Source organism: Halichoerus grypus, chromosome 10, assembly GCF_964656455.1.
Source record: "Halichoerus grypus chromosome 10, mHalGry1.hap1.1, whole genome shotgun sequence".
In the NCBI taxonomy this organism is placed as follows: domain Eukaryota; kingdom Metazoa; phylum Chordata; class Mammalia; order Carnivora; family Phocidae; genus Halichoerus; species Halichoerus grypus.
The window spans coordinates 4,903,439-4,928,800 of record NC_135721.1 but is presented as its reverse complement, the minus strand read 5'-3'; the positions used below and the strand labels follow the sequence as shown (position 1 = coordinate 4,928,800).

General features: G+C 53.1%; 1 protein-coding gene across 7 annotated transcripts in view; it reads right to left on the bottom strand.

Annotated features, from left to right (window-relative positions):
• Positions 1-25,362, bottom strand: part of RNF144A (ring finger protein 144A) — a 115,289-nt gene that overhangs the window by 30,718 nt on the left and 59,209 nt on the right. For all 7 annotated transcript variants that reach the window (XM_078055924.1, XM_078055925.1, XM_078055923.1 and 4 more), the window contains one exon: positions 9,348-9,493. In XM_078055924.1, the coding sequence (XP_077912050.1) occupies positions 9,348-9,482 (135 nt within the window). In that variant the 5' untranslated portion in view covers positions 9,483-9,493. The remainder of the gene's footprint in view (positions 1-9,347; positions 9,494-25,362) is intronic.

Sequence of the window (25,362 nt, the reverse complement as noted above, 5' to 3'; positions counted from 1 at the left end):
CGAATAAATAAAATCTTTAAAAAAAAAAGTAATAGTGATTCATCAAGAAAAGCCCATTAGCTGTGTTTCCTAAGCCTCTACCTCCCCTCAAATGTGCACTCCATCGCCCTCTAGGGGTGGGGTCCATTATTAAGGACCCACGGTCATTAATAATGGCTGTGCCTAAACTGGAATCCAGCTGCAATGCCCACTAGCTCTATGCCTACGCCTGGAACACGTCTGTTACTCTCCTTCTACCAGCCTCATTTTCCCCACCTGCACTTTGGGGGGCTTTTAACCCACATCACGGTGGAGTTGTAAGAATTTCGTGGAAGAGAATCTAGAAGATGACATGGAAAACTGTATGCCTGATTATATAAATAATAATTTGATCTAAATGGGTAATTCTCACCCTTCTAGCACATCAGAATATTTCAAACACTAGAGACACGAGGTAGCCATTTCTTTTAAAAATACAAATCAAGGTAATCCTCAGAGCCATTTCCCACAGCCTTTCTCGAGAGCACTAAACAGAATGCGAGGCTTCATGCGACAACTGCAATGTGGGCGCCCAGAGCCCAGCCCCGAGTCCAGCCTGCATTCCTTGGTCCTGCCCGGGCTCCCCGTGAGTGCAGAGGCCCCCTGAACTTCCGCGATGCACGGGTCACTGACATCTCGCCAGCGCAATGGTTTTGGAGAGTTCCCAGAGAACTGGGTATGGATGAGCCGCGTGCAGGAGGGCTGTCTGCGGACTCAGAGGTACGCTCATCAAAACCCACACCAGAAGGAAACGAGGCAGCTGAGAGAGAAGGGGGCAGTCACACGGAGCCACCAGCAGGCCTGCCTGCCCCCCGCTCTGGCCGTGAGCACCACAGCAGCTGTCTGGGGGAGACAGCCACGCTATGGTTTGGTGCCTGCCACCCTTGCAAAAATGCTGTGCTTCCAGTCGGGAGGAACCTGGAATGTGCTGCGTCTGGCTGTGTGACCGGTGAGGAGGGAGGAAGACCGAAGGCGGAGCTAGACAGACCCACGGATGTGTTGTACGCAGAGGCCACGGACGGGCTCCCTGACGAGTTCGGGCCACGGCTCCCTTGACCATAAAACAGGGATGGCCCCCTGGCTGGGTTTGTGATCGTAAGAAAGAACATAAAAGTACCAGCACAATTTCCGGGGCACAGCACCCGCTCCGCCTCCGCTTTGTCTATCTGCACGATAGGACTCCTAGAGTCAGAGGCACAAAAATGTATCGAAACCTTAGCCGCAAGATGATGATTTTACTTTTTGTCCTCAGTTTGTGCATCTGGGATCTCTGGAGAACACTGCAATGCCGTAAACTCTCAAAGCGCCGTGCGGGGCTGCACACCACGGGGGGGAGACTCTGCGCCCCCGAGAGGCACAATACAACACTTAGCGCCCGTGGGAAACTCCGAGCAGGGGATCTGTATGACTCCGAACATCCTTGTTCAAGAACGGGCCGACAGCAAAACCACCAGTGTGTCATGTCTGGCTGGATCATTCAGAGGCCTCTGCACAATGTGCAAAATGACTATGTTCCGGGAACATCGATTTGTTTACTATATAAAAAGAGATGAGGATCCAAGTGTCCGGCCAACCATCCATGGAAAACCAGCCCAGTCTTCTTCCAGATATGAAGTGGGTCATGACTCACAAGCCATGTTTTTCAATCTAATAGCAAGAAGAGGTCTTAAAAGGAGCACAAGAGAATGGGCAGAGAAACTTCTGTAAAAATAAATACGTAGTACAAAAAGCAGGTATCGATGGATTTCCTGCCCACGTTGCTTGGAGCTCTCAGCGATCAGTGTCTTCACCTGAGCTGCATTAGCCACCTTCCCAAGCGTCAGGGGAGGTGCCATGGCTCCCAGTTTACAGATGACAAAACAAAGCCTCAGGGAAGCTGAGAACGGGCTCAAAGACATACTCTGCACGTAGAGGAGCTGGGGCTCAAGTGTGCCTGACTCCAAAGAGGGGGGGTTTGTTTTTAATTTCTGCCTTCTTCCTCAATTAAGAACTATTTCATATGCAATCATTTATTATGTATTTTCAGTTACCTCCTACTTTTTTTTTTTTTACTAGAACACAGAATTGTATGTACTTTTTTTTGTTTGTTTTTTAAAGTAGGTTTCACGCCCAGCACGGGGCCCAATGCAGGGCTTGAGCTCACACCCTGAGATCAAGACCTGAGCTGAAATCAAGAGTCAGATCCTTAACTGACTGAGCCACCCAGGCGCCCCTGTTGTATGTACTTTAAGCTGGCAAAGTCGGAGTCACCCTGGAACGCATCCGTACGTGCCCATGATTCTCGGATGCAACAATGGTCCGAGACACCAAGCCCCCATGGTCACTGCGGGGGGGAAAAGACGCTCCTGCAGGTTGGGATAGTGCCCTATTCCTGACGTCCCAGTGGGGAGTGGGGTCCCCCCCGCCCCAGCAGAGTCAGAAAGGCTTCCCAGAGGCGACACGCTGGCCAGAGGGACAAGGACATCCCAGGAAAGGGGGCATCCGCTGCACAAAGGGCAGAAGGAGGAAGGGGAGGTGTCAAGAGCCACAGAAATGTTCCGGGCATTTCATTTTCCGTTTTGTTTTCCAACTGTCTGAAACGAAGTTCCAAAGAGGAGACGGCATTGCATATTTGCTCCGAAAGCTCTGCTTCGGTTTCCTGCCAAGGAGAAGTGGGCCACAGAGAGCCAGCGGCCTCGCCTGAGCTACAGCAAGTCTCCGTGCTGTCTGTTTTCTCACTCGAAGGCCTGCAGGCTGCTGAAGATCCTGAGAGCAGGAGAACACCGCTCAGAAACTGCTCTGAGGACTCGGCGTAGCTTATGCTCCTCGGCGATCCACTACTTAGGAACAGGCAGGTCCAAGCAACTGCGGTGGGACCCCACTGAACGCCGTTTGAAGAGCAAGGGCCTTGGAAGCACAGACCCACGTCTGAATCCCGGCTTACCCACCTCCCAGCTGTGCGCAAGGAACCTCACCTCCCGGAGCCCCCGTTCCATGTGCCGTGGGAGGAGATGAGCCTGCCACCGCCAAGCCCATTCCAGCCAGGAGACCAACCCGAGGTGGCTACGGTCACCTGCTCGGGCAGGCACCACGTGCTTTCCGTGGGCGGCAGCCCAGCAGCCCCCATGGCTACCGCCACCCCGAGTACTAGTGTACTGCTGGCCTGCAGGCAGGTAGGGACCCAGGGAACGTATACCCCTCTGCAGGCTTGTGATGACAGATGCCCAGTAAGGACGTGCAGCCACAGATCTGGCATGAAAGTCTCTCTGAAGAGCCACCAAGTCGGAAGCCCGCGGGTTTGTCAGCTGCTTGGGGTTTCTAGTTCGATTCAGCTGGTAGGCACGGAGCACCTGCTTTTCTGAGAGGGCGCGCTGGAGCCGAGCCTGGGGCGGCAAGGTTTGGGGGGCCCTCCTTCACCACAATCAAAGCAAAGAGAGAGACTAGCCAGCTGTGGGTTAGGTGAGGCCGGCGCTGGGCAGGGGCGTGTTCATTCAGGGCAAGCAGAGCACAGAGTGCCCATTCCCATGTCAGGTCCACACAAAGCACAGGAACCCCAGGAGAAGGGCTGGCTGGACCACGGGTGTGTCAAACGGCGGCCCGTGGGGAGCAGAGAGGCAGGAGGGCGCCCGGGCCGCGTGCAGTAGTAGGGCTCCGTGTGCGGAGGCGGTGGAGACTCCTTCCCCGTGGAGTGGATTTACCCCAGCAGAGGCCGCATGAAAGAACTCCGTCTCAGCGGGGTGAGGGTAAACCTGAGTGCGGCAGGGAGACCAGGGGAAAGTGGCTCAGGCCAACAGTCCCCATCAGGGCAGTGAGTGGCCCTGGCTTAGGGAAGTGACAGCCATGGCAACTCGTGGGGGGGGGAACTGGGCACATCCCACAGCCTGGCCTGGAACCAGCAGGGATTGGAAAAATTGACCATCAAAACGAGGCGTCCCCTGGGGAGTCTTGCAGGAGGGGTTACCAGCCCTGCTGACGGGGTACAGGAGGGCTGTTCTGAGAACCCCGCCATGGCCAGTGATGACAGGCAGGCTCTGATGAGGCGGGACCCAGAGTGGGGCACAGGGTGAGGCTGAAGGTGACCCGGAGGCCTGAAGAGGACTCAGTCCCGCTCTGACAACCTGTGGCTTTTCTGAGGACTCAGGGGCCTTGGCACCACTGCTCTCCACAGAACACAGAGCCTGGAGTTGAAGCTGTGCTTTCTGCTTTTGCACAGAGACCAGGGAATCCTGGACCCCCTTCTCCTGGTGCAGGGGCTGCACTGGCCAGTGGGGAGGGGAGAGACCCCAGAGAGAGTGCAGCACTCCCTTCTCCGAAAGGGGGCACAGCCTCCTCCCTGGGGTGGGGGGGCCACAGCTTCCTCTGCAGGGGGCACGTCCTTCCCTGGGGTGGGGGGGCACAGCCTCCTCTGCAGGGGGCACGTCCTTCCCTGGGGTGGGGGGGGCCACAGGCTCCTCTGCAGGGGGCACAGCCTCCTCCCTGGGGTGGGGGGGCCACAACTTCCTCTGCAGGGGGCACGTCCTTCCCTGGGGTGGGGGGGCACAGCCTCCTCTGCAGGGGGCACGTCCTTCCCTGGGGTGGGGGGGGCACAGCCTCCTCTGCAGGGGGCACGTCCTTCCCTGGGGTGGGGGGGGGCACAGCCTCCTCTGCAGGGGGCACGTCCTCCCCTGGGGTGGGGGGGCACAGCCTCCTCTGCAGGGGGCACACGCCCCTCCCACCACACCGGTAAACAAGCTGCAAGAGAAGCAACAAGTGTGGACAACACTTTCTATCTGCTGAATGTAAAAACCAGTCACAAAGGAGCAAAAATGAGTCTTTAAGCAAACCTCACCTTCACTGCAGAGACTTCCCACTGGAAGGCAAGTCAGAGGTACCACAGTGGGAGGGTGTTAACCCACATACATTACAGACAGAAACACTTAAGAAGCCATCATGTCATCCACTCAACAAATACTAGGAGCCAAAACTATGGAAGAACAGAGAAGCCCTGGGGGGACTACCGCTAATGGGAGAATCCGTGCGCTTCTGTGTGCGGTTCTGTGGTTCTGTGGGATCTCTGTGTGTTTGGATTAAGAAGGCCCATGACAGGGGACGCAAATACGTGACTCTGAGGCCCAAGCGGGGGACAATGTGAGTCCTTGCACAGCTGCTCAGAATTGGGAAGCCTGAGGGCTCAGTCCAGTGGAGGGAGGCTCCGCTCATTTCGCCTCATTACGCTAAGCTATCTCAACTGTCCATAGAACTGAAAATTATTCCATCAAACAGAGAAACCAACAGTGTGTTTGTTCTGTACCTCATGGATACGAAGGGGCCAGGGGCACCGCTAGGTACCTCCATTGGGGTACCCTGCCAGCAATGGGGCAGGGTTCCAGGGCCCCAACTGCAAGAGACCTGGATGGGTCTCCTGGGTAAGAACAGGGAGGGGGGCCACGGGATGGAGAATCAAGTGCACAGAACAGGGAGAAAGCAGACCCCGAGTATCGTTCTTCAGCTGAAGGTGCCAGGACCCAGGGGTGTATGGAGGAAGGCCCCTGCCCTGGAGCGTGGTCCACAAAGGACTCCAGAGCAGCCTCCAGGCCTGCGTGAAGTTTCCCAGCAGAGAGTCAGCATTCTCTTAGGGGCCGCTAGTAGATAAGCGTCGGATCTGGAGGCAAGCAACAAGTGTGCTGGAGTGGAGGCAACCAGAGAGCACTCTTGAGCAGGCCCTTTCGTCTTTCTGAGCTGCTGCGTCTCTTCATGAGATGGGGGAATTCTGGCCACTTCACCGGGTTTTATGACAAGTGAGATCAATGTGGTATGGCCCCAGCAATTAACAAATGCTATTCCCCATCCTTTTCTACCCACAAGGCAGAGTTTCAGAGGGAACCTAAAAGCCAGAGATAAAGACAAAAACCACGGTGGCGTGCCTGTGAGCAATGTGGGCAGAGCATCTGAGGGGTCTGGGTGGCGCCCCGAGACCATGCAGATCAGAAAGCAGGTCTGCCACAGGGGCACAGAAAGGCCCTGCTGAGGTACGAGACCATGTGGCCGCCATCTTGGCAGCTGGAAGCCCCGGCCCTCTGGTCCATTCTCAGCCTCGAACCTCGAGGCGCCTCACCCTGCAAGTATGCCTTTCCCCATCGAGAGACCCAAGACTAGGACGAGGCCCTCTACACGACTGGGCCCCAGCCCACAGAGAAGAGGCCGGGCGCTGTGCCCCACAGAGCGCCCAGGAGCCAACGTGCACAACAGAGGTAATCCACTGGGCTCACGGCCCCCAAGCTCTACACTGACAGAGGCCTGCTTTCAACCCCTTGACATAGTTTTAGTCTCCCCCGTAGACCTTCGTTTGAATAGAGACCCTGAGCTGAAGAACACTTTGAAACTACTCCCCAGGATTCACTCTTACCATGTGGTGCGCGAGTGAGCTTCCTCTAAATCTGGAGACACTATGAGCTCTCAGGCTCGCCTCAGGGGGAGGAAGAGGCAGAACCAGAGCAAGAGCAGCTGCAACAGTGAAAGTAAGAAAAATAAGAGTAACATCTGGCTCCTAGGACATTAAGCCATTTAGAACTCAAGCACCGACCACTCCAGTGACAAACATTTTTTTGAGCACCACTGAGTGCCAAAGTTTAGGGGACGATGAAACAAAACAAAATCCCCGCTCCTCTAGTGGGGGACATAGGTAAGCAGACATCACAACACAGTAGGACAAAAGGAACCAGATATAAGAGGAGCTGGAAGCTTCCACAGTTAGGAACAGTTGAGTGTAGGAACTGAGGACGTGGGGAGAGGGTGGGGACCAGAGCTTTGAGGCTGGATAAAGGCAGGGACCCGATTACACGGTGGCATTTGCACTCAAGAGGGTCCGAACTACAGAGGGGTCATTTGAGCTAGCTATCAGAGAAAGCGTGAGATAGAGCCATCGCGGACAGACAGGCAAAAGTGGGGGTGTCCTGGGATGAGGGGCTGGATTGGGAGGGTTTTTCTAGGAAAGGTTTCCACTGGGTTCTAAAGCATACCACTGACAGAGTTGGCAGGGTCTGGAGGGACACGAAACCAGAAAGGCAGTAACCCCTCTAAGGCTGCGTTGGGTCGTCAACCCCCCCCGGCCCCCCGCCCCAGGCCAGAACCACACAGGGAGCAGAAGGCTTGGGGGCCGGACCATAGGTACATTTTCCAGTGAGACCAACTTTTCTGTGTGGCACCGTCTGCCTCATGGGGCCATCGTGGAAAGCACACTCGACTACAAATCCTAAGTCCCGGCTTCCTCCAGGATGGGCTCCACCATTAACTACTAGGGGACCCAACATACAGAGGAGGCCTCGGAGGCCACCGAGGTCAGAAACAGAACCTGCGTTTCAAGGCAGAAATGCCTGACTGCACCACCCTGGTTTCCCCTTGGACCCTTCCTTCCTTGAGGTCAACCTCCCTCAGAACTTAACGGTAATTGTCCAGGGATTATTTATGAAGAGGGCTTCCTTCTGTCTTAGACAATTTTCTCTCTTTCCTCTTTCCCACCTTCTCCTGTCTGTCCCCCAGGAAAGGGGCAGTTACAACTCCTCTGGCCGTGGGCCGTGGTGGTGGGCCCGGGGTGACGTGAGGCCACACACACAGGAGAAATGGGGCGCGGGCACCTCCCCCACTCTCGGTCTGTCAACACGCAGGTGCTTCCTCTGTTCACGCTGCAGAAACAAGCGCGACTATTTTTTCAACATTTTCATTTTAATACCTGGTTGTGGGAAAAAAAAAATCTCCACTGTCCTGCTATCTCTTAGAACTGCAGATGCCCCTCTTTGTGCGATTTCCCTCCCTTCGAAGTCCCCCCACACTCCCCACTTTAAGCACTTGATGTGAATTAGAGTTGCTTACTTGTTTTTACTACAATTCTCTAGAAACAGAAAACCAAAACAACAATGAAAGCAAGGAAAGGTGGGGGGGGAGGAGCGGGTGACTGAGACCCAGCAAGGTCACCGGAGGGCACAGGGCAGAGGGGACTGACTCCACCTGTGGAGACCACAAAGACTTTCCCTCAGACAAGGGGGAGGCGATTTGCATGAAGCAAAATCTTTAATCCCTCCTGACTGCTCCCCCATCCTAGCTCTTCCTCTAGAAGTGAAACTAAGTCCCATTCACAGTGTTAATGGCTGGAGGTCCCTCTCTCCGCCTCTCCCACATCCCTCTCCTGCCCATCCTTTCCCATCTCAGGAAAATGCCAAAAGCAATTTCCTGCCCTCCAGGTTGAAGTGACTTTCCTGAGGATTTGATGAGCCGCATTTCTTGCAGACCAACACTGAGGCAGACTCACTGCCCTGTATCCAGTGAACTTTTAGTGATTAGCAGTCGTGAGTCCTGAGTAGACCAGGTGTTTAAGGGGTACAGAATCCTGTCCCCCAGAAAGCCGGCGTCCAAAGCCAGAAGATGGAGACGTGAAGGTCTGCAAAGTTCCAGCTCCCTATCTCTGAAATGGACATGATACTGCTGAACGTGCCCATGTCGCAGGGACGTCAGAAGACATGAAGTAAGGTCTATAAAACGAGGGCAGGAGGGGAGAACACGGCTCCTGCAAAAGGGTAGGGAAGGCTGTCTAGTGACAGATTTTAACCTAGACATTTGAAAAATACACCAGCAGGCCACCCAGATGGTCCATTTATAACACAGTTAAATTCAGAAGCAACTTTTGGGTTTTTTTTAATAGTTGGAAGAAAGCAGTTCTTTTTTTCTTTTTTTTTTTTTCTTTTTGGACCTTTTTCTTTTTTATTCCTTGAGTGGGAAGAAAAATCAAGTAGAATTCAATAAAATGAACTGAAAATAAACCCCATATCCTCATTTTCTCTTTCTGAGGGGTGAAATGCTGGGTCTGAGTTAGGCCTGATGGAAAGAGAAGTCCCTATAATCACTAAGAGCAGATCATCTGGCCCCAAATAATACTGGCTACATCTTTTGGAAATTTAAACGTGATTTCAACATCCTCTTTAGCATGACACGGGTGCAAGTTGACATGAACAGCCAAATATTCTCACTGCACACTCATTAGGTTAGCACTCTGTTATAATCACAAGCATGTAATTGTTAAATTTAAAATGAGGTAGGGTGAAGCTTTTTCTTTCTGGAAAGGAAAGCACATGTCATGATCAGGTTTTCTCAACTGCATTACTAGCTTCTAAAATTCTGTTTAACCGCTGACCTTTGCATCATGAGCATCTGTGATGGAAATCTACTTGGGTGCCTGACTGATTTCAAGGCGAATTCTTTCAGTAACCGCATGAGAGACTCTGTCCCTGGCAAAAGTGGGATCCAAGGTCACTAAAAACAAATGCAAAAGCCTCCTCCTGAAATTGTTTTTAACAGTTGTTTTCTCCCAAAAGACCAACCAGAGTACAGAAGATGCACTGGCACTGGGCAATGGTCGTCATCTGCTCCACTGGGTACTCCCCGAGACAGAGCTTGCACGACACCAGCGGATCGAGGGCCAGGTCCCACGTGGGCCGGTACCGCGCTGTGGTCATGGCAGAACAGTCTGAAACGAGAGAAGTGCAGGCCATCAGACCCCCCCATGCAAACTCACCAGGAGAACCCAAGTGGGGATCACTTCCGGCTGCAGCGGGGGGCCCTGGGAAGGGGCCCACGGTTCTAGACAACGCACTGGGTCCTCTGAGTTGTAACCAGGGGTTCCTGACTTGGGTCTGTGGGTGACCCCTTTCCCATGCTGGTGGTAATGATCGTATCTACCCTCAAAATGACAAACGACCCATCCCATCCCTCCATCCGTCCATCCATCCATCCCTCCATCCTTCCTCTGGGCACTGAGTAAGACCCCTCCCACCAACCAAGCACCTAGACTACGAGGGCAAACCTTAGCAAGCATGGAAAAGAAGTTTTTGTTAAAACAGTCTGATTAGATGAAACTGTTCTCCGGTTTCTGTTGCAGGAACATCCCAGGGGAAGCAGTGGGTGAAGCCCCCCTCCTCATCCTCAGTGCCCTCCGAATGGAAGGCACCTGTCCTCACTGGCTTCTAGCCACACCGCTCAGGTGTTACCTCGCCCTCCAGAATCAGCCCAACACCACCGCCTCCTTACGCACTGGCAGAGTTCCTAACACGTAAGCTTTAGGGGGGCAAGGGCCTGGGGGCAGACTTGTTCACACACGTGGGCCACGTGCATCCAACAGTGCCTGGAGTCCACCAGACACTCCACACACACCAATAAAAGCCACTTTCACTTCCTCATCCTCCTGAAACACTCCCTAAACTGCCCACAGCCTGCTTCCTGATAGCTCGGATTATTCTATTTGTATTTATCACGCTGATTTCCACTGCTTGCTGCTTGGGGAAGGCAGGGCAGGTGTACGCCTCTGGTTCGTAGCTCGGCACCTGACCCACGGTGGCCTCTCCACAACCACCTGCCGAGTGAATGAACAAATCCTTGCCTCTGGATGTGCATTCTCACCCTGAACTCCTGGTACCCGACTGAAGCCCGTGAGAGTTATTGTGCACCTGCAATCGGTAAGCGTGCCCCTTGCTCCCCAAACTCAGAACTGAGTCAGATTCTGCTAAAATTTCAGAGCCAGTCCCTGGCCATCTGAACGCTGAGAGGGAGCTCCTGCTATCCAGCTCTCAGGATCCAAACAGATTTAGACAACCTGGGGTCCTTCTCTGTCCGACCCCACCTTTGAAGTGAGGGACAAATGCTGTGGATGGCAAGAGACCCCTGCATTCCCTGCTAGCTGGCGAGGCCACGACAGCAGGATTTGTCTCGTCCAGCTCATACTTACAGCAAAGGCATGTATACGTTACGATGAAGATATAACACATGAAGGAAAAACAAATCAGAACACCAACCAACGAGCGGAAGGCACACAAAACGATTCTAGCATCTTGGACAGATTCAGAGGAGACACAATTCCCCGCCGTCGGGTCTTCAGATTCAATTCAGGAACACTCTTAGCCAAATAAAAAACTAACTGATAATATAAGGCAGGATACGGTTTATGTGAAAAATCAGTGCTCCAGGTACGTGGTAAAGATGAGAGTAAGTCTGGGTAGAATCTTCAAAATAGAAGAGCTTCATGAGGAAGACGAAGCTTGAGTGTGGAAGGGAGGTGACATTTCACGCGGGTAAAAGAGAGTGGCTATCAAAACAGGAGAAAAGATATGCTAACATCTGTCACCAGACAGAGAAGCAAAAGGAACTCTGCTCTGAGACCAACAGGACGCCCAGAACCAGTACACAGCAGCTTTGTGCCCACCACCGGCCTTGGTGTGCTCGTGCATGCAATGGGGCTGGTGACCCCGTCCCCCAGGGTTGCCGTGAGGACCCAGCACATAGAGGAAATGCTCAGGAAAGACCCCCAACCCCCTCCCCTGCAAGGTTTCATTCAGCCATCCTTTTATGGATCTGCGAGAAAGACTCTGAGGTGTCACATATTTCCATCATCTGTAGAAGTTACCTCTAGGGACAAGGCGCTGTCGTGAGAATTTCTGAAGATGTATTTCTATCCCTTTCTCAGGTTTTGGCAGTCGTAGTTCCCTGGGTATCACTAAGCCAGTGTTCAGGTAGGACTCAGCTCTGTGGACTCTATGCTGGGCGTCCAGGGTGGGGGAGAAGCTATGCACCATCTTGAACACAGTCCGAGGAGGTAAGACACAGTGAAAAAAAACAAAGGAACGTCAGTGGTGTGAACTAACATAAGCAGGGGAGAGCCTGGCCTTGAAGAGCCCCAGCAAAGAGGGCAGCTACTGAAGGCCGGCTGGAATCCACGCCGGGAGTAAGAACGGAGATCAGCATTCAGGGCAGGAAAGGGACGGTGCTCAGGATGACCCAGGACTCCTCCCAGGACAGCTAATAACCAGGAACACCTTAGTCTAAACAAAGGGTACTTTCTGTTGTTAGAAAAGAACTCTTTGACACAAATTCAAATAACTGTTGGATTGGCTGGCACCTTCCAAATAATTTAAACAAGCTTCCTAATTTGACCCGCCACCAATGGGGCCAACAGTGGGAGGATCTGGGGTCACTCAGCTATTTGGGGGTACAGAGGGAACCAGACTCAAGATGTGCACTCCCCTGAGTTCATTCTCATTTGGAACATTCCTCCACACTTTGAATCTAAACATATTATTTTTATTATTTATTAGTATTATTATTTTAGATGTCCACAAACATTTTCTAGATCCTGGGCTCCTGAGTCAGGGTGTTCGTTTTGTTTTGTTTTGTCTTCCTTTATATTCTCCTACATCTTTTTTTGTTTGACTCCCTAATGGATTTTTTTTTTCAAGTAACACTGCATAAAGCTCACTGTCCAGAGCGACGATTAGGTTTTGACTATGAATGCTAGCTAGCCCTAAAAGGGATCAAAACCTGTATGAGAAGCATGGCAGGCCCAGGGCGGAGGCTGCTGACTGGTGTGTCCCTCCCAGAGAGTGGGGGTAGGTGGCTGTGAGTTGTGGCCCAGGTTCGGATCCTGGAGGGCACCGTAGCAGCAGTCTCTGGGGAAAGAGCTCCCCACTTTGGAAGGGAGCAGACCTGGGTTCAAATCCTTGTTCTGCCACTTGGTCCTTGACTTTGGAGAAACTACATAACCTCTACGAACTTCAGTGTTTTTACTTCTTAAAATTAAACACCATAACCTCCCACAAACACTTGTGAAGAGTGAGAATAAATATATTTAAGATTCCTGGGACTTTTAACCTGCCTGGTAGCTGGAAGTCACTATTTTATGTCAGGTTCAAGACCCTGGACAGGAACCCATATGGTCTAACGGGAGAGACAAGCTGCTGAGCAGAGAAACTAGAGGATAAACTCAGTCTTTCAGGAAGTCCCCCATGATGGCAGTAATCTCTGGAAGAAGGAAACCAAAACCAAAGCCTCCTGCTTTTTTTTTTTCTTAAAAACTTATTTGTTTTATTTATTTATTTTTAAAGATTTTATTTATTTATTTGACAGAGAGAGACAGCGAGAGAGGGAACACAAGCAGGGAGAGTGGGAGAGGGAGAAGCAGGCTTCCAGCTGAGCAGGGAGCTCGATGCGGGGCTTGATTCCAGGACCCCGGGATCATGACCTGAGCTGAAGGCAGACGCTTAACGACTGAGCCACCCAGGCGCCCCAAGACTTACTTGTTTTAGAGAGAGAGAGAGCGAGAGAGAAAGCACACGCATGAGGGGCAGAGGGACAAGGAGAGAAGATGCCAAGCAGACTGCATGCTGAGCATGGAGCCCGACATGGGGCTCGGTCTCACAACCCTGAGATCAGGACCTGAGCCGAAACTAAGAGTCAGTTGCCTAACGAACTGAGCCCCCCATGTGCCCCCAAAGCCTCCTGCTTTATTGTCCACCGTCAGTGCAGTCCAAGACTGGACAGCACCCCAGAATGCGTGGCACAACGGCAGACATCTAGGGACGAACCCTTCAACAGTCCTCGCAGCCCCAACTGCACCATCCTGGGCAGACCGTGCATCACGTGAGCACTCGCCTGCCCCAGAAACCGCTTCTGCCTCCCCGCTGGACTTGTCCTCTCCCAGACTCTCCTCGCTCTTCCCAGCCTCTGGGTTTGGCTCTGTTTCCTGTTTACAGCGTCTCTGAAGACATGACCCTTCGCACAAACTGCAGGCTTGACCTCCTGCTTCCTTTCTTCCTGGACCATGATTTCCATTTGACCTCGAAACAGTGTGGCTGCCCGCTATCCTGGGCACATGTCAGCCGTGGCCCCTCACTTCCCTCCCCGTGAACTACTCTCGAAGCAGGTCCAATTCTGACTTCCTGGCACCACGTCAGTAATTCTTTCCCCTCGAGATTAGATACTCCGAGCTGCCCCAAATCAGGATTTAAATGTAGACAACAACAGGACTTATTTTCCAAAAAAAAAAAAAAAGAAAAAAACGACACTGTTTAAGCCCACTATGGGCCTCCCCTGCACACAGGATGGGCTGAATACGATTTTACCAACATTGAACAGCTGCAAACTTGAAATGGGAATTTGCTAAGAAAATCATAATGCACAATAATAGAAAAAACAGTCTTTGTTTTCCTAATGGAAAGGTCAAGTCATATGAGCCAACTATTTTAAGAACATCTGGTCAATTATAAGCATTACTCAATATAAGTAATTCAAAATGTTTCTGAGGGAAGTGACTTGTTATGCGCCGCTGGGTCATGCAGAGTGGGCCCCGTGGTGTACGATGCACGGACTCAGGAGGAGAAAGGCTGGAAGGGAAGGCCATCCACATGTTAACACAGGCAAACCCCAGTGATGGGCCAGAGCCGTCCCAACCCTGTGCTCGGGGCTGTGCATGTCTGGGGGTCCCTATCCTCCCCGCCTTCACCCCTGCAAAGACACCAAAGGAAGGCAGGGTAGCTGACGGCCAGTCACTGCCCACTTGTCCCTCTCCTGATGACTCGCCTAAGCTGGCTGAGTCTCGCCCCTGTTTCCTCCCATCTGCACCCCTTCCCAGCCCCCACCACACACCTGAATCCGCCCAGCCCTCCACGCCCACCATCAGCCCCTGGTGTTGTTAGCTCTGAGCTCTCCCTCAGCTCTCTCATCCCCTCGACTGTCCCCCCTTTCTCGGAGTCTCTGCTGCCTGTAGTCGATTGGTTCTGAACACGCGCTCCCCAAAACATCAGCATCAGCACTGCCCGAGAACTTGCTAGTAATGCAACTCCTTGGGCCCCAACCCAGACCTACAAAATCAGAAACTCGTGGGGGTGGGGGTGGGGCTGGGGGGAGCAGGGAGAGACACAGCAATCTACGATTCCACGAGCCTTCCCGGGGATTCTCATCCACAGTGCAGTCTGAGAGCCATGGTCCGCGCCACTCCGCCTCCTGCACTCCCCCCCAGGTCCACCGGCCCAAAGCCCACGTGGGCTGAGGCCCGACAAAGGCATCGGCCCTCAAGCACCACAACGGAGCACCCATGTCTGCCAGGCACCAGGCTAGACTCTGCATATTGACTTTCATTTAATCTCTTTTATTTCTCTCTCTGGGTGAGTGTGGCTTTCCAAGTCTGCTATACGTGTTAGCTTATCTCCCCAACTTGATACTATATTATTCAAGGCGAAGTGCTATTTTCTGTCCTCTCAACAGTGCTAGTCACAGGCAGATCTTCCTATAATATATACGCACACATACATATATATGTGTCTGTCTGTATGTATGTATATATATACACATCTTGATTGCTTCATGTGCATCACGCATTGTTAATCACTTTCATGCATTATTTCATTTATCCACACAGTGACTTTGAGACTTTAATGGTTTGCCATTATTCCAATTTTACAAATGAGGAAACCAAGGCACAGAGACTGGGTAACCTGTTCCAGCGCGCACGGCCACCGACCAGCAGTGTGCAGACACGAAGGCACGGGCACTGAGCCACCCTGCTAGAGCTCCGTCGTGTCTCCTTCTGGGAGACAGGAGAAGGGGGCCTCCCCGCTCTGCGAAGATGTGAGAGAAAGGAGTTTCAGCTCTGCCTCTGAGCTTCCTGGGCCTTACTCATTCTGGCAGTGGTGGTGGAAAGCTGCGGCCTCACAATTCAGGGCGGCCAGTGGCAGCAGAAACACGAGAATGGTAGCTGAGGAGAGAGTTAACTGCAGAGACGCCGACGTACCCAAGCGCATGGCTTCATGATCCGTCTGGAAGACCCACGGATGCTACCTCCTCCAAAGGAGAGGACCACAGCTCGAGGGCAAAAGTTCATGATTTCCAGCAACTGGGCTGCCAGGAATTTACACGACGAATCTGAAAACTCGCATTCCCAGGAGAACCTGCACACGGATGTGCACAGCAGCTTCATTCACAGATGCCAACACTTGGAAGCACCCAAGATGTCCTTCAGTGGGTGAATGAAATACACCAGTTTATTTAACTGGTGGGATGCCCAGACAATAAACTGTTATTCAGAGCCAGAAAGAAATGAGGCAGGAAGCCATGAAGAGACATGGGGGAAACGTTAATGCGTATTCCTGACGGAAAGAAGCCGATTTGAAGAGGCTGCATACTGTGTGATTCAAACTTCAGGACATTCGGGAACATGCAAAATTAGGGAGACCAGTGATTGCTGGGGCAGGGAGGGGGAAGGGGATAGAGAGCCGAGCTACAGGGGATTTTTTTTAGGACAGTGAAACTATTCAGAATGATACTGCAATGGTGAATGAATACATGTCATCATACATTTGCCAAAACCCAAACAAGAGTGAGCCCTACTGTACATGTCATGGACAGAACTGTGTCCCTCCTCCCCAAATCCCGATGTTGTAGCCCTAACCCTCAATGTGACTCTCTGTCTTTAGGAGGTCATTAAGGTGGCATGAGGTCATACAGGGTGGGGCTTACAGGAGAGGACCATCTGGTCTCTCCCTCCCCGAACTCTTATCTGCGTGTGAGGACACAGGGAGGAGACAGCCATCAGGAGCCAGACGGGGGCTCTCTCCAGAACCTGACCACGCGGGCACCTGACTGCAGACTTCCAGCCTCCAAACTGGGGGAAAGAAACTCCTGCTGTTTAGACCCCACCCCCACCCCCGTCCTCCCTTCTACATACGGTGTTTTGTGATGGCAGCCTGAGCTGACAAGGTAAACGACAGTCTTCAGGTGATTCTCACGTGTCAGTGCACGTTCGTCCTTGGAACAGATGCCCTCTCTGGGGCAGGATGTCAACAGTGAAGGGAAAGGAGGTTGTGCATGTGTGGGGGTAGGGCGTATGTGGGAACTCTGTACTTTGCGATCAATTTTGCTATGAGCCTAAAACTCTGAGAAACAAAGTCCTTCTTTTTTTTTTTTTTTAAGGCTACATCCTGTGTGGTTCTAATTATATGACATTCTGGAATTGGCAAACTGTGGAATCAGTAAACAGATCAGCAATCACAGGGGACAGGGAGGGAGGAGGAGGAAGAGGTCCGAATAGGTGGGACGCAGCAGATGTTTTAGGGCATGGAGAGTATTCTATATAATACTGCAATGATACATACATGCCACTATGCATTTATCAAAACCCATAAAACAAAACTTTACAACACAAAGAGTGAGCCTGGGTGCATGCACATTTTTAAAAAAATACTTTAGGAAGTCAGGGAGTCCTGAGACGGAAGGAAGGCAGCGAAGAGAGAATCTAACTCTACTACAAACGCATACAACAACCTCACTGCAGGGGTGGGGGGAGTGCTGAGCTGGGTAAGTCTGGAAATGAGTGGAATCTGGAAGACCGCAGGCAGACAGAACTGTCCACAGGCCCTGAGCCCTAGCTGATAAAGCCGTCTCCCCAGGAGTGTGGGTCAGCAAGGCTGAACTACTATCCACGTACACTGGAATCCACAAATAAGCAAGCAGACTGCGGAAGGCAGGAGCCAGGCTTCTCGTGTTGGGAGTGGAAGGTCCCCGACGAGCAAGGGGAGGCGGCTGGAATGACCCACGTGGTCCTGGACCAGAGCTGGAGGCATCAGCAGGAACTCACGATTCGCCTCATCCAGGTGCAGACGGCTGCAAACAGGACCAGCTGGAGACACGTGCGTGCACGCAGGCTCAGAGACACACAGCTGTTCCCGCGCCCGCCAGCCGACGGGGCACAGCACGAGTCACTTATATATGCAAGGACACCCCTGCCTGCAGCGGACACCACGTGCCCAGGTCTTGGTTCCTAAGGCCACACTCCAACAAAAGGAATGAGGGCACAATGGCAGATTGAAGGACTTGGGCCGGAAATGTTCCAGCTGATTCTGGAACATTCTATAATGCCACAAAGCAAGGAAGTCCTTGCACGGAATGGCCAGCCACGCTGCTGGGGTATCTCACAACAATACAAGAGCCAAACGCACGGGCTCCCAGTGCCTAGCATGAAGTGTATGGATTATGACACAAAACAGAAAATAAACGTCCACAAGCTCCGGCTGATGTAAATAAAAGGCTGAATAAATAAATGGGAGCATAAAGACACTTCTCTCATGCGGAAAAAAACCCAAGTAGTTTTGGTGGCTTCCCCGCCAGGAGCTGGAGCCTAACCCCGACTCTAAGTGTGGCTGCACAGGGCAACTTGCTCCAGAGAGGACAGAGTGGACGTGGAGCGGGGGGTCACCGCAGGCAGAGAAAGCTGGCACGCACCTGAGCCAGGTGACCCAGGCAGCATCAGCCGTGGTGAGTCACAACGACCACATGGACCCTGGATGTGACGGGACAGAACCAGCACTTGTGTCTCTGTGGGCTTCTTCCCAAAACCCACAAGCCCGGCCTCATCACGAGGAGAACATCAGACAAACCCCCGCAGAGGCAGCTACAGCCTGGCCTTCCCCACAACCGTCAGGGAAGCAAGGGAAGTCGGAGAAACTGTCAGAGGCACGGGAAGCCGAAGGAGAACGCAATGCACTGGGGTGTCCTGGATGGGACGGGCCCTGGGACGGAGGAATGACACTGGGTAAAAAGCACGGACGAGGGAATGAGGTGTGGACTTCGATCACTGATGTTCCAGGGCTGGGTCATGAGCTGAGACAAGGGCAGCGGCTCCTGGGAACGTCACTGGTCAGGGCAGTGGGTGCAGGCGAGCTCCCCGTCCTTCCTATCTGCGTCATTTTCCTAAACTGAAATCCAAATCTGCTAGCCGAATCTAATCTAAATCTGTACGTCTAAATCTGAACTGCATGAAAATAAAACGCTTATTAGCAAAAAAAAAAAAAAAAAAACTTTACTTTTCAACTTAAACCCAAATAAGCCTATCGAGATGCAGATTCAACTGGAAAGAGTAACATTTTTTTTTTTTTTTTTTAAAGATTTTATTTATTTGAGAGAGAGAGAATGAGAGAGAGCGAGTACATGAGAGGGGGGAGGGTCAGAGGGAGAAGCAGACTCCCTGCCGAGCAGGGAGCCCGATGCGGGACTCGATCCAGGGACTCCAGGATCACGACCTGAGCCGAAGGCAGTCGCTTAACCAACTGAGCCACCCAGGCGCCCTGGAAAGAGTAACATTTTAAGCCAGTGTTTTCCCCAACGGCCTTATCAACGGTGACACTGAAGATCTGAGAAATACTACGCGAAGTCTAGTTGGACGGGTTTGTTGTTTATTTTTAACCATCAAACTCTGTGTGGTTTTTAACTTTCTGGCAAACACAGTGACGCTCCAAGAAGGGCGTCGAGTCTGAGGGGACCGGACCACAAACACTCGCTCAGAAGCAAAAGAAGCAACCACACAGCATCCATGTTCTGGGTGCGGAGCTGCTCTTAGTTATTTCCCCGAAACAGGCTTCCCCGCACTCAGAGTCTGCAGGGGAGCGGGGAAGAGCAGACACAATCAACAAAGAAGGAGCCACAGACCAGAGAGAGGGCCGCAGCCGTCCGGGCTGCCACCGAGCAGAGGACCCGTTAACAGATCCACGGGAGAAACAGCCACAGACACATTACATGCAGCTTGCGTGGGCTTGGTCCCCTTCAAACACACCTGCACAGGTGAGGGAGAGGAGGGGCTCCATCGTTTGGAGCAGCCACAACTGGACACTGACGGCCCAGGACACAGGAGCCACTTCCGGCCACGGAGCAGGCCACCCCGCGCCCCGTCCCGTCACAGCATGCAGAAAAAAAGGCAGGACTCGTGCAGAGGCTGCTGGACTGATACTGCCTCCAGGAAACCCCTGCAGACGCGACAGATTCCTGCTGAAAATGCCCCAGAGACATTTCCAGTGACGACCAGGGCTGGGGCCTTGAGACTCTTCCTCCCCTGGCTGGGAGGGTCTGCAGACCTGCCTCCGGAAGCTGCCTCTCTGTTGGGCAGCTTGGCTTGGGACTCAGTCGGCATTCACGGCAGAGCACTCTCTCATTGCTAAGGCCGAGAAAATACTCCACATGCAAGCTTCAAGGGTCATGGTGGCTTCCATGTTACACTCGGCTTCCCACAGACGGCCCAGACAGGCCTGGTGCTCTGACCTCCGCCGGGAATGAAATGCACAGGAGACACGAAGGACCTACTGTTTCGACTCCGTTCCGCCCACATAAACATTACACTTTGGGTGCCAGCAAGTGACACTTTAAAAGTCAAACATAGAACATCATTACATTTAAGGCTGGAGGGGGTCTCTGGATTGTTTGTCGTCTTTTTTAAGATTTTTATTTTTTTATTTATTTGGCAGAGAGAGAGAGAGAGCACAAGCAGGGGGAGCAGCAGGGGCAGGGGGGGCAGCAGGGGCAGAGGGAGAAGCAGAATCCCCGCTGAGCAGGGAGCCTGACTTGGGGCTCGATCCCAGGCCACCAGGATCATGACCTGAGCCGAAGGCAGATGCTTCACCGACTGAGCCACCCTGGCGCCCCAACTGTTTGTCCTCTCAAAGAGGATTTCCTTACTCTGAGCCATTCAGGGACTTACTAAGAGGTCACATACACACCCGCCCCAACACCACTTCCTTCTACCTGAGGATGAACTCCCCAATGTATTCCTGCCAAACCCTGCCAGTGATAGAGTCATTATGTCCCTTTTCTTTCCCCAGATAAGGATACGGAGAGAGGAGCGGCAGAACATACTGACATCTATGATAAAGCCTGAACAGCAGTGGGCCACCCAGGTTCCCTGCTCCAAACTGATCCTACTCACACTCCAGCAGAAAAGGACAGTGTGTGGGCTGTGGGAAGCTGGTTTACAGCGTCAGCAGCCGTCCCCCCGTTCCTGTGAGTCGCTGCTGGTTGGGAGCACGCCTCTGGCCGGCTCACGTGGGCGGCAGGTCTGACACAGTGCTCGCTTCCTTCGAGGCACCAGGCAGAAGCTAGGACGACCAGCCTGGGAAATCCCTGTGTTTGGGGCTCTGTCATTCCCTTGAGTCCATGGGTTAAGACGTAATGGAGTAAGGAGCACGCCGTGGGGTGGAAACAGGCCTCGGGGAAGAGTCAAGAAACCAGCTCTGCTGCTCATTGACCACGCAACCCTCGTGGCCCATCTCCATCCCTCCACGGCCCAATGGCCTCACCTCCACTTGGGCTTCGAGAGCTGGCCTCCAGGACGCCTGAGGCCTACGAGCCCCTTACTCCTCTGACCCACCTGAACAGGTGTAACCCTGCTCCCGTGAGAGACCTCTCCTCTGACCCACCTGAACAGGTGCTCCCGTGAGAGACCTCCCTCCCACTCTTGCTGCAGCCCCAGCAACAAACGTCTTCCCGGAGGTGGGAAACAGGTCTCAATGTGAGAGAGCACGTTCCTGATAAAACCCTGCGACTACGGGTCTGTTTCCGAGCGCATGATGGGCCTGCACCTGTGAGTCCTGTTCTGTCCATCAGATCCTGTAAACATTCAGGCCCCTCCGGTCCTACCAACAAATTCCACCTCAAGAGGCCTCCCCCTCGTATTCCTAGATCGGCGCATCCCGATCCTTTCACTGCAGTGAGTTAGTTAGCCAGTGCTGGTAGGTTTCCCCAAGTCCTGAGCACTGTTCTAGACACGGGGCTGCAAAGGCCAGAGGCACGCACACTGAGCAGGGTCTGATAACCAGAACCTTCTTCCTCTGGTTAAAGCACCTTCCCTGGGAGATCACAGCCTGAAGGAAAAGGGATCAAATGAAAGGTAGAAAATGACAAGGAATCTGTTCAAAGAAGCTTTAGGGAAGGTGAAAGGTTAGGCTGCGTTTTTAACTTATGTGATCTACTTCAGACAGAAAATTAAGTAAAATTTGCAGCTTCCGAAGACTTCTTACTGCGCTGATCTTACCAAGTTCAGGTATATCTGGACTTTGTCTTTGCCTTCTGTCCAGGAGCTGGATGGGAGTGTGATGGGGGCGGGGGGCACTGGAAACACAGGACAAGGCAGGAACCAGCTCTCCTGGTGGCCAGAGAGGCGAGGGGCTTCAGTGAAGGAGGCAGACACAGAATCGGCAAGAAGACACCGGGGCCCACTCATGCGTCTCAAATAACCAAGAGGCCTAAATGGCCCCAGCCTTAGGTCCTGGTGGCGCACTGGCAGGCCGGAACCAAGAACACTCAGGAGGATGGCAACATGCGGGGTCTGCACACCCAGGAAAGGTATATGCTGGTAACAAAAAGAAAGAAGCCCAAAATGGAGTCACTGGCCCCCAGCACTGCAAGCCAAGACCTGATTACAGTTTCAGCCTCTCCCAGGAGTCCTTCTAACAGGTCCCGATCAGCTCTGGTGAGGCCACCTGTAGGATAAAAGTCCTGCTGTAGGGGCACCTGGGTGGCTCAGTTGGCTAAGCATCTGCCTTTGGCTCAGGTCATGATCTCAGGTCCTGGACCGAGCCCCACATTGGGCTCTCTGTTCGGCGGGGAGTCTGCTTCTCCCTCTGCCCCTCCCCTTGCTCCTACGCACGCATGCTCTCTCTCTCAAATAAATAAATAAAATCTTAAAAAACAAAACAACCCTGCTGTTCCTTCTTCCCTGAAAAGAAGACATTCCATCCCGAAACAAGCCTTTCTCTTCTTCTGCTGCTAGCTTCTTGCCCACCGTCCTTCCTGCAAACACCTTCCACTGTGTACGGCTGCCGGAGCGGCTCTCCACTTGCTGGACGGGATGCTGCCCGATTCAGGAATTGCTCAATAACGCCAATTAGGTCTTCAAATTTACTTGGTTGGATTTCGTTTTTTAACACAGGTACACACACACGGGAATTTTTGAAATGTATTAATGATGTTGCTGGGGTGGAGAAAACATTACTCAGCTCACACCTGCTGCCACAGAGGGCGGACATTTACTAACCGAAGGGACAGTCACCAGGAATGTTAGCCCTGAGCAGATGGACAGACAGCCCTGTCCTCTGGGAGCTTACACTCCAGGGGTCGGGGGGAGAATACATAGATCAACACACAGCACGTTAGCCAGGACTGTGTGTTCAGGGGCGACATTCAGCAGGGAGGGGGAGAGGTGCAGGGACCCTGTGCAGGGTGCTCCTTACGCCGGAGGGTGGAGGGGGGCCTGTTGGGGAGTGGCTGCGACAATCCAGGTCAGAGGTCGCAGCCTGTCCTGCAGGGCACGATGACAAATAGGGCCGATGACAAGTGCTCACATTCTGGACAGACTCTGAAGGAAAAGCTGCTGGGACGGCCGACAGTCAGGTGTGGGTGTGAGCGAGGGCAGTCAGGTGTGGGTGTGAGCGAGGGCAGTCAGGTGGCCGCCAGGATTCCGACAGAGCAGACAGGACAGAAGCCGGGAGGAGCAGGTCTGGGTGGTTTCAGCGCTTCTCCGGCATCTGCCCACTGGCTGTGGGAAAACAGTGAGACCCCCTGAGCCCACGCCCTCCTTCCCCATGAGGTAGACAGTATTCTGCGAGGGGCCAGGCAGAGCTCCCCAGAGCCTCTCGAGCTGGGTTTGTGGACCAAGGGCCAGGCCTTCTCCTTGGACGGCTTTCAAGCTCAGAATACTTTTTTTACACTTTTAAAGATTATGAAACAACCAAATCACAAACAAAGAAAGGCCTGCAAAACCTAAAATACTCACTATCTGGCTCTTCGCGGGAAAGTCCGCTGACCCTCACTGTATCAGTGGGCATCTCGGCCCCACAAGTGGGGCCAACCCACGGTTCCTGAACAAGGTTCACAAAGACTCTGGAAACCCTCCCTGAGAGCTGGTTCCAGGTCAGGACCACGGCAAGGACCAGAGCAGCCCGAGTCCTGAAAATGCCACTGAGAAGGTGCACGAGCATGAGCGCTCGCCCATACGCCGAGACGTCTGCCTCCCTAGGACGGGACATGACGGGGACTCATGACAGGGGGGTGCAGCCTGTAAAGGACATTTCTCTGCTTCCCTGCCTTGGCACCCCAACCCACTGACACCCACAGCCTCCCAGGATGTGTTCCAAAAAGAGTTCAGCATGGGCCAGAGGGTCCAGCCCACACACCCTGAGCGTCCCCATCACTCGCTGTCACTTTCCCCGCTCACGGCCGCGCTCGGATCGCCCGCACACAACTGCCGGCCCCCATCACTCCCTGTCACCGTCCCCGCTCCGGCACCCCATGGCCGCGCTCAGACATGCACTACGAACGTATCTTGATTGATTTGCCCTCTTCCCCCTCAAGAATGTGAGCTCCACGAGGAAGGTCAGTATTACCATTCGACAATTGAAAAAACCCACTCAAAGGAAAAAACGTCCATATGTGATCTTGTTCTCTCCTTCACTGCCTAGCTAACTAGGTAGGAAAAGACCAGCCTCCGTGGGGTGACGTGGGTGTCACTGGGGCGGAGAGGACAATTCCTTTCCCCAACAGCCAAGAAGCCAAGCAAAGTACAGCTCACTCCCCCTCACAGACAGAATAGAGGAGGTTCCCATAGAACCATTTGCTGATCAAATAACTCGGAAGAGCATCTTGACGCTCTTAGGAGTAGCTGCCTTGTTTTCTGGCCTCTCTGTTCCACCTGCTATTCTGCACTTGATCAATCAACACTGCAGAGGCAGGAAGTCAGCTCAACTTCACTTAACACATTACGAAGTGAGGCTGAGGAAGATCAACGATTTGCCCAAAGTCCCACGGTAACAAGTGGCCACTCCAGGATTCTACCCCGCCTCTCCTGACTTGGGAAGCCCACGTTCCCTTCCTGCATCACAAGCCACCGCCCAGGCTGCACCAGGTCCCAAGTGCTCACCACCCACCACTCACCCCACGGCTCGCCCCACTGCTCCGCCCGCTGGAGCCTGGAAGGGCTCTTTCCCTGCCAGCACCCCCCCATCCACAGCACACAAAGAGGGGACCGCTCACCCAACTGTCCTAGCTTGCAGAAAATAGAAGAGGCCGCCCTCTGAGGACCTGCACCACTGATGCTTTAACTTTTCCCACCTGAGAAGAATACTCTTCATCACAGAGAACGCTCCAGTTTCTCCATGAGGCATCTGGCTTAGTGATGGTAACAGTAAGACCATTTAGTGGCCTACAGTGCAGGAATCAATCCAGCACTCAACTTCCCTCGTGAGAAGATGGGTCATCATCACATGAAGGCTCCTCTGCCTTCCCCCAAAATCAATGCCAAAGATTGTAAGTGCTAATATCCGGAGGGGAACTCCTCTGACGTGAGCCTCCTACCCACTCCCCGAGGAAGGCGGCCCTCGGTTTGTCCTCACACAGGACCACCAGGAGGTCAGGGAGAGCCTGCCCCCTGCAGCTCTGTCCCACCAAGTCAGAGACTAGTCCCAACAGTACTTGCATATCCAGACCCCAGGCTCAGCCCCTCCCAGACCATCCTAGAACTCACATTCTGGCAGGGCCACTGCAATCTCCCCCGATCCTGGCCCTGGCCGGGAAGACCCCAAGTGCAGATGAGCTCATGAGATGGACAGAGAGCCACCAAAGTCATGATGGAGAGAAGTGATGGTAGCGATGCTGAGGACCCCTTCCCACCCCTCCTGTTCCCAATGCCTCGCCCGCCCCCACGCTGCGTCCGTCAGCCAGACAACGCTGGGAGCTCTACTAGATATAAAAACAAACGGC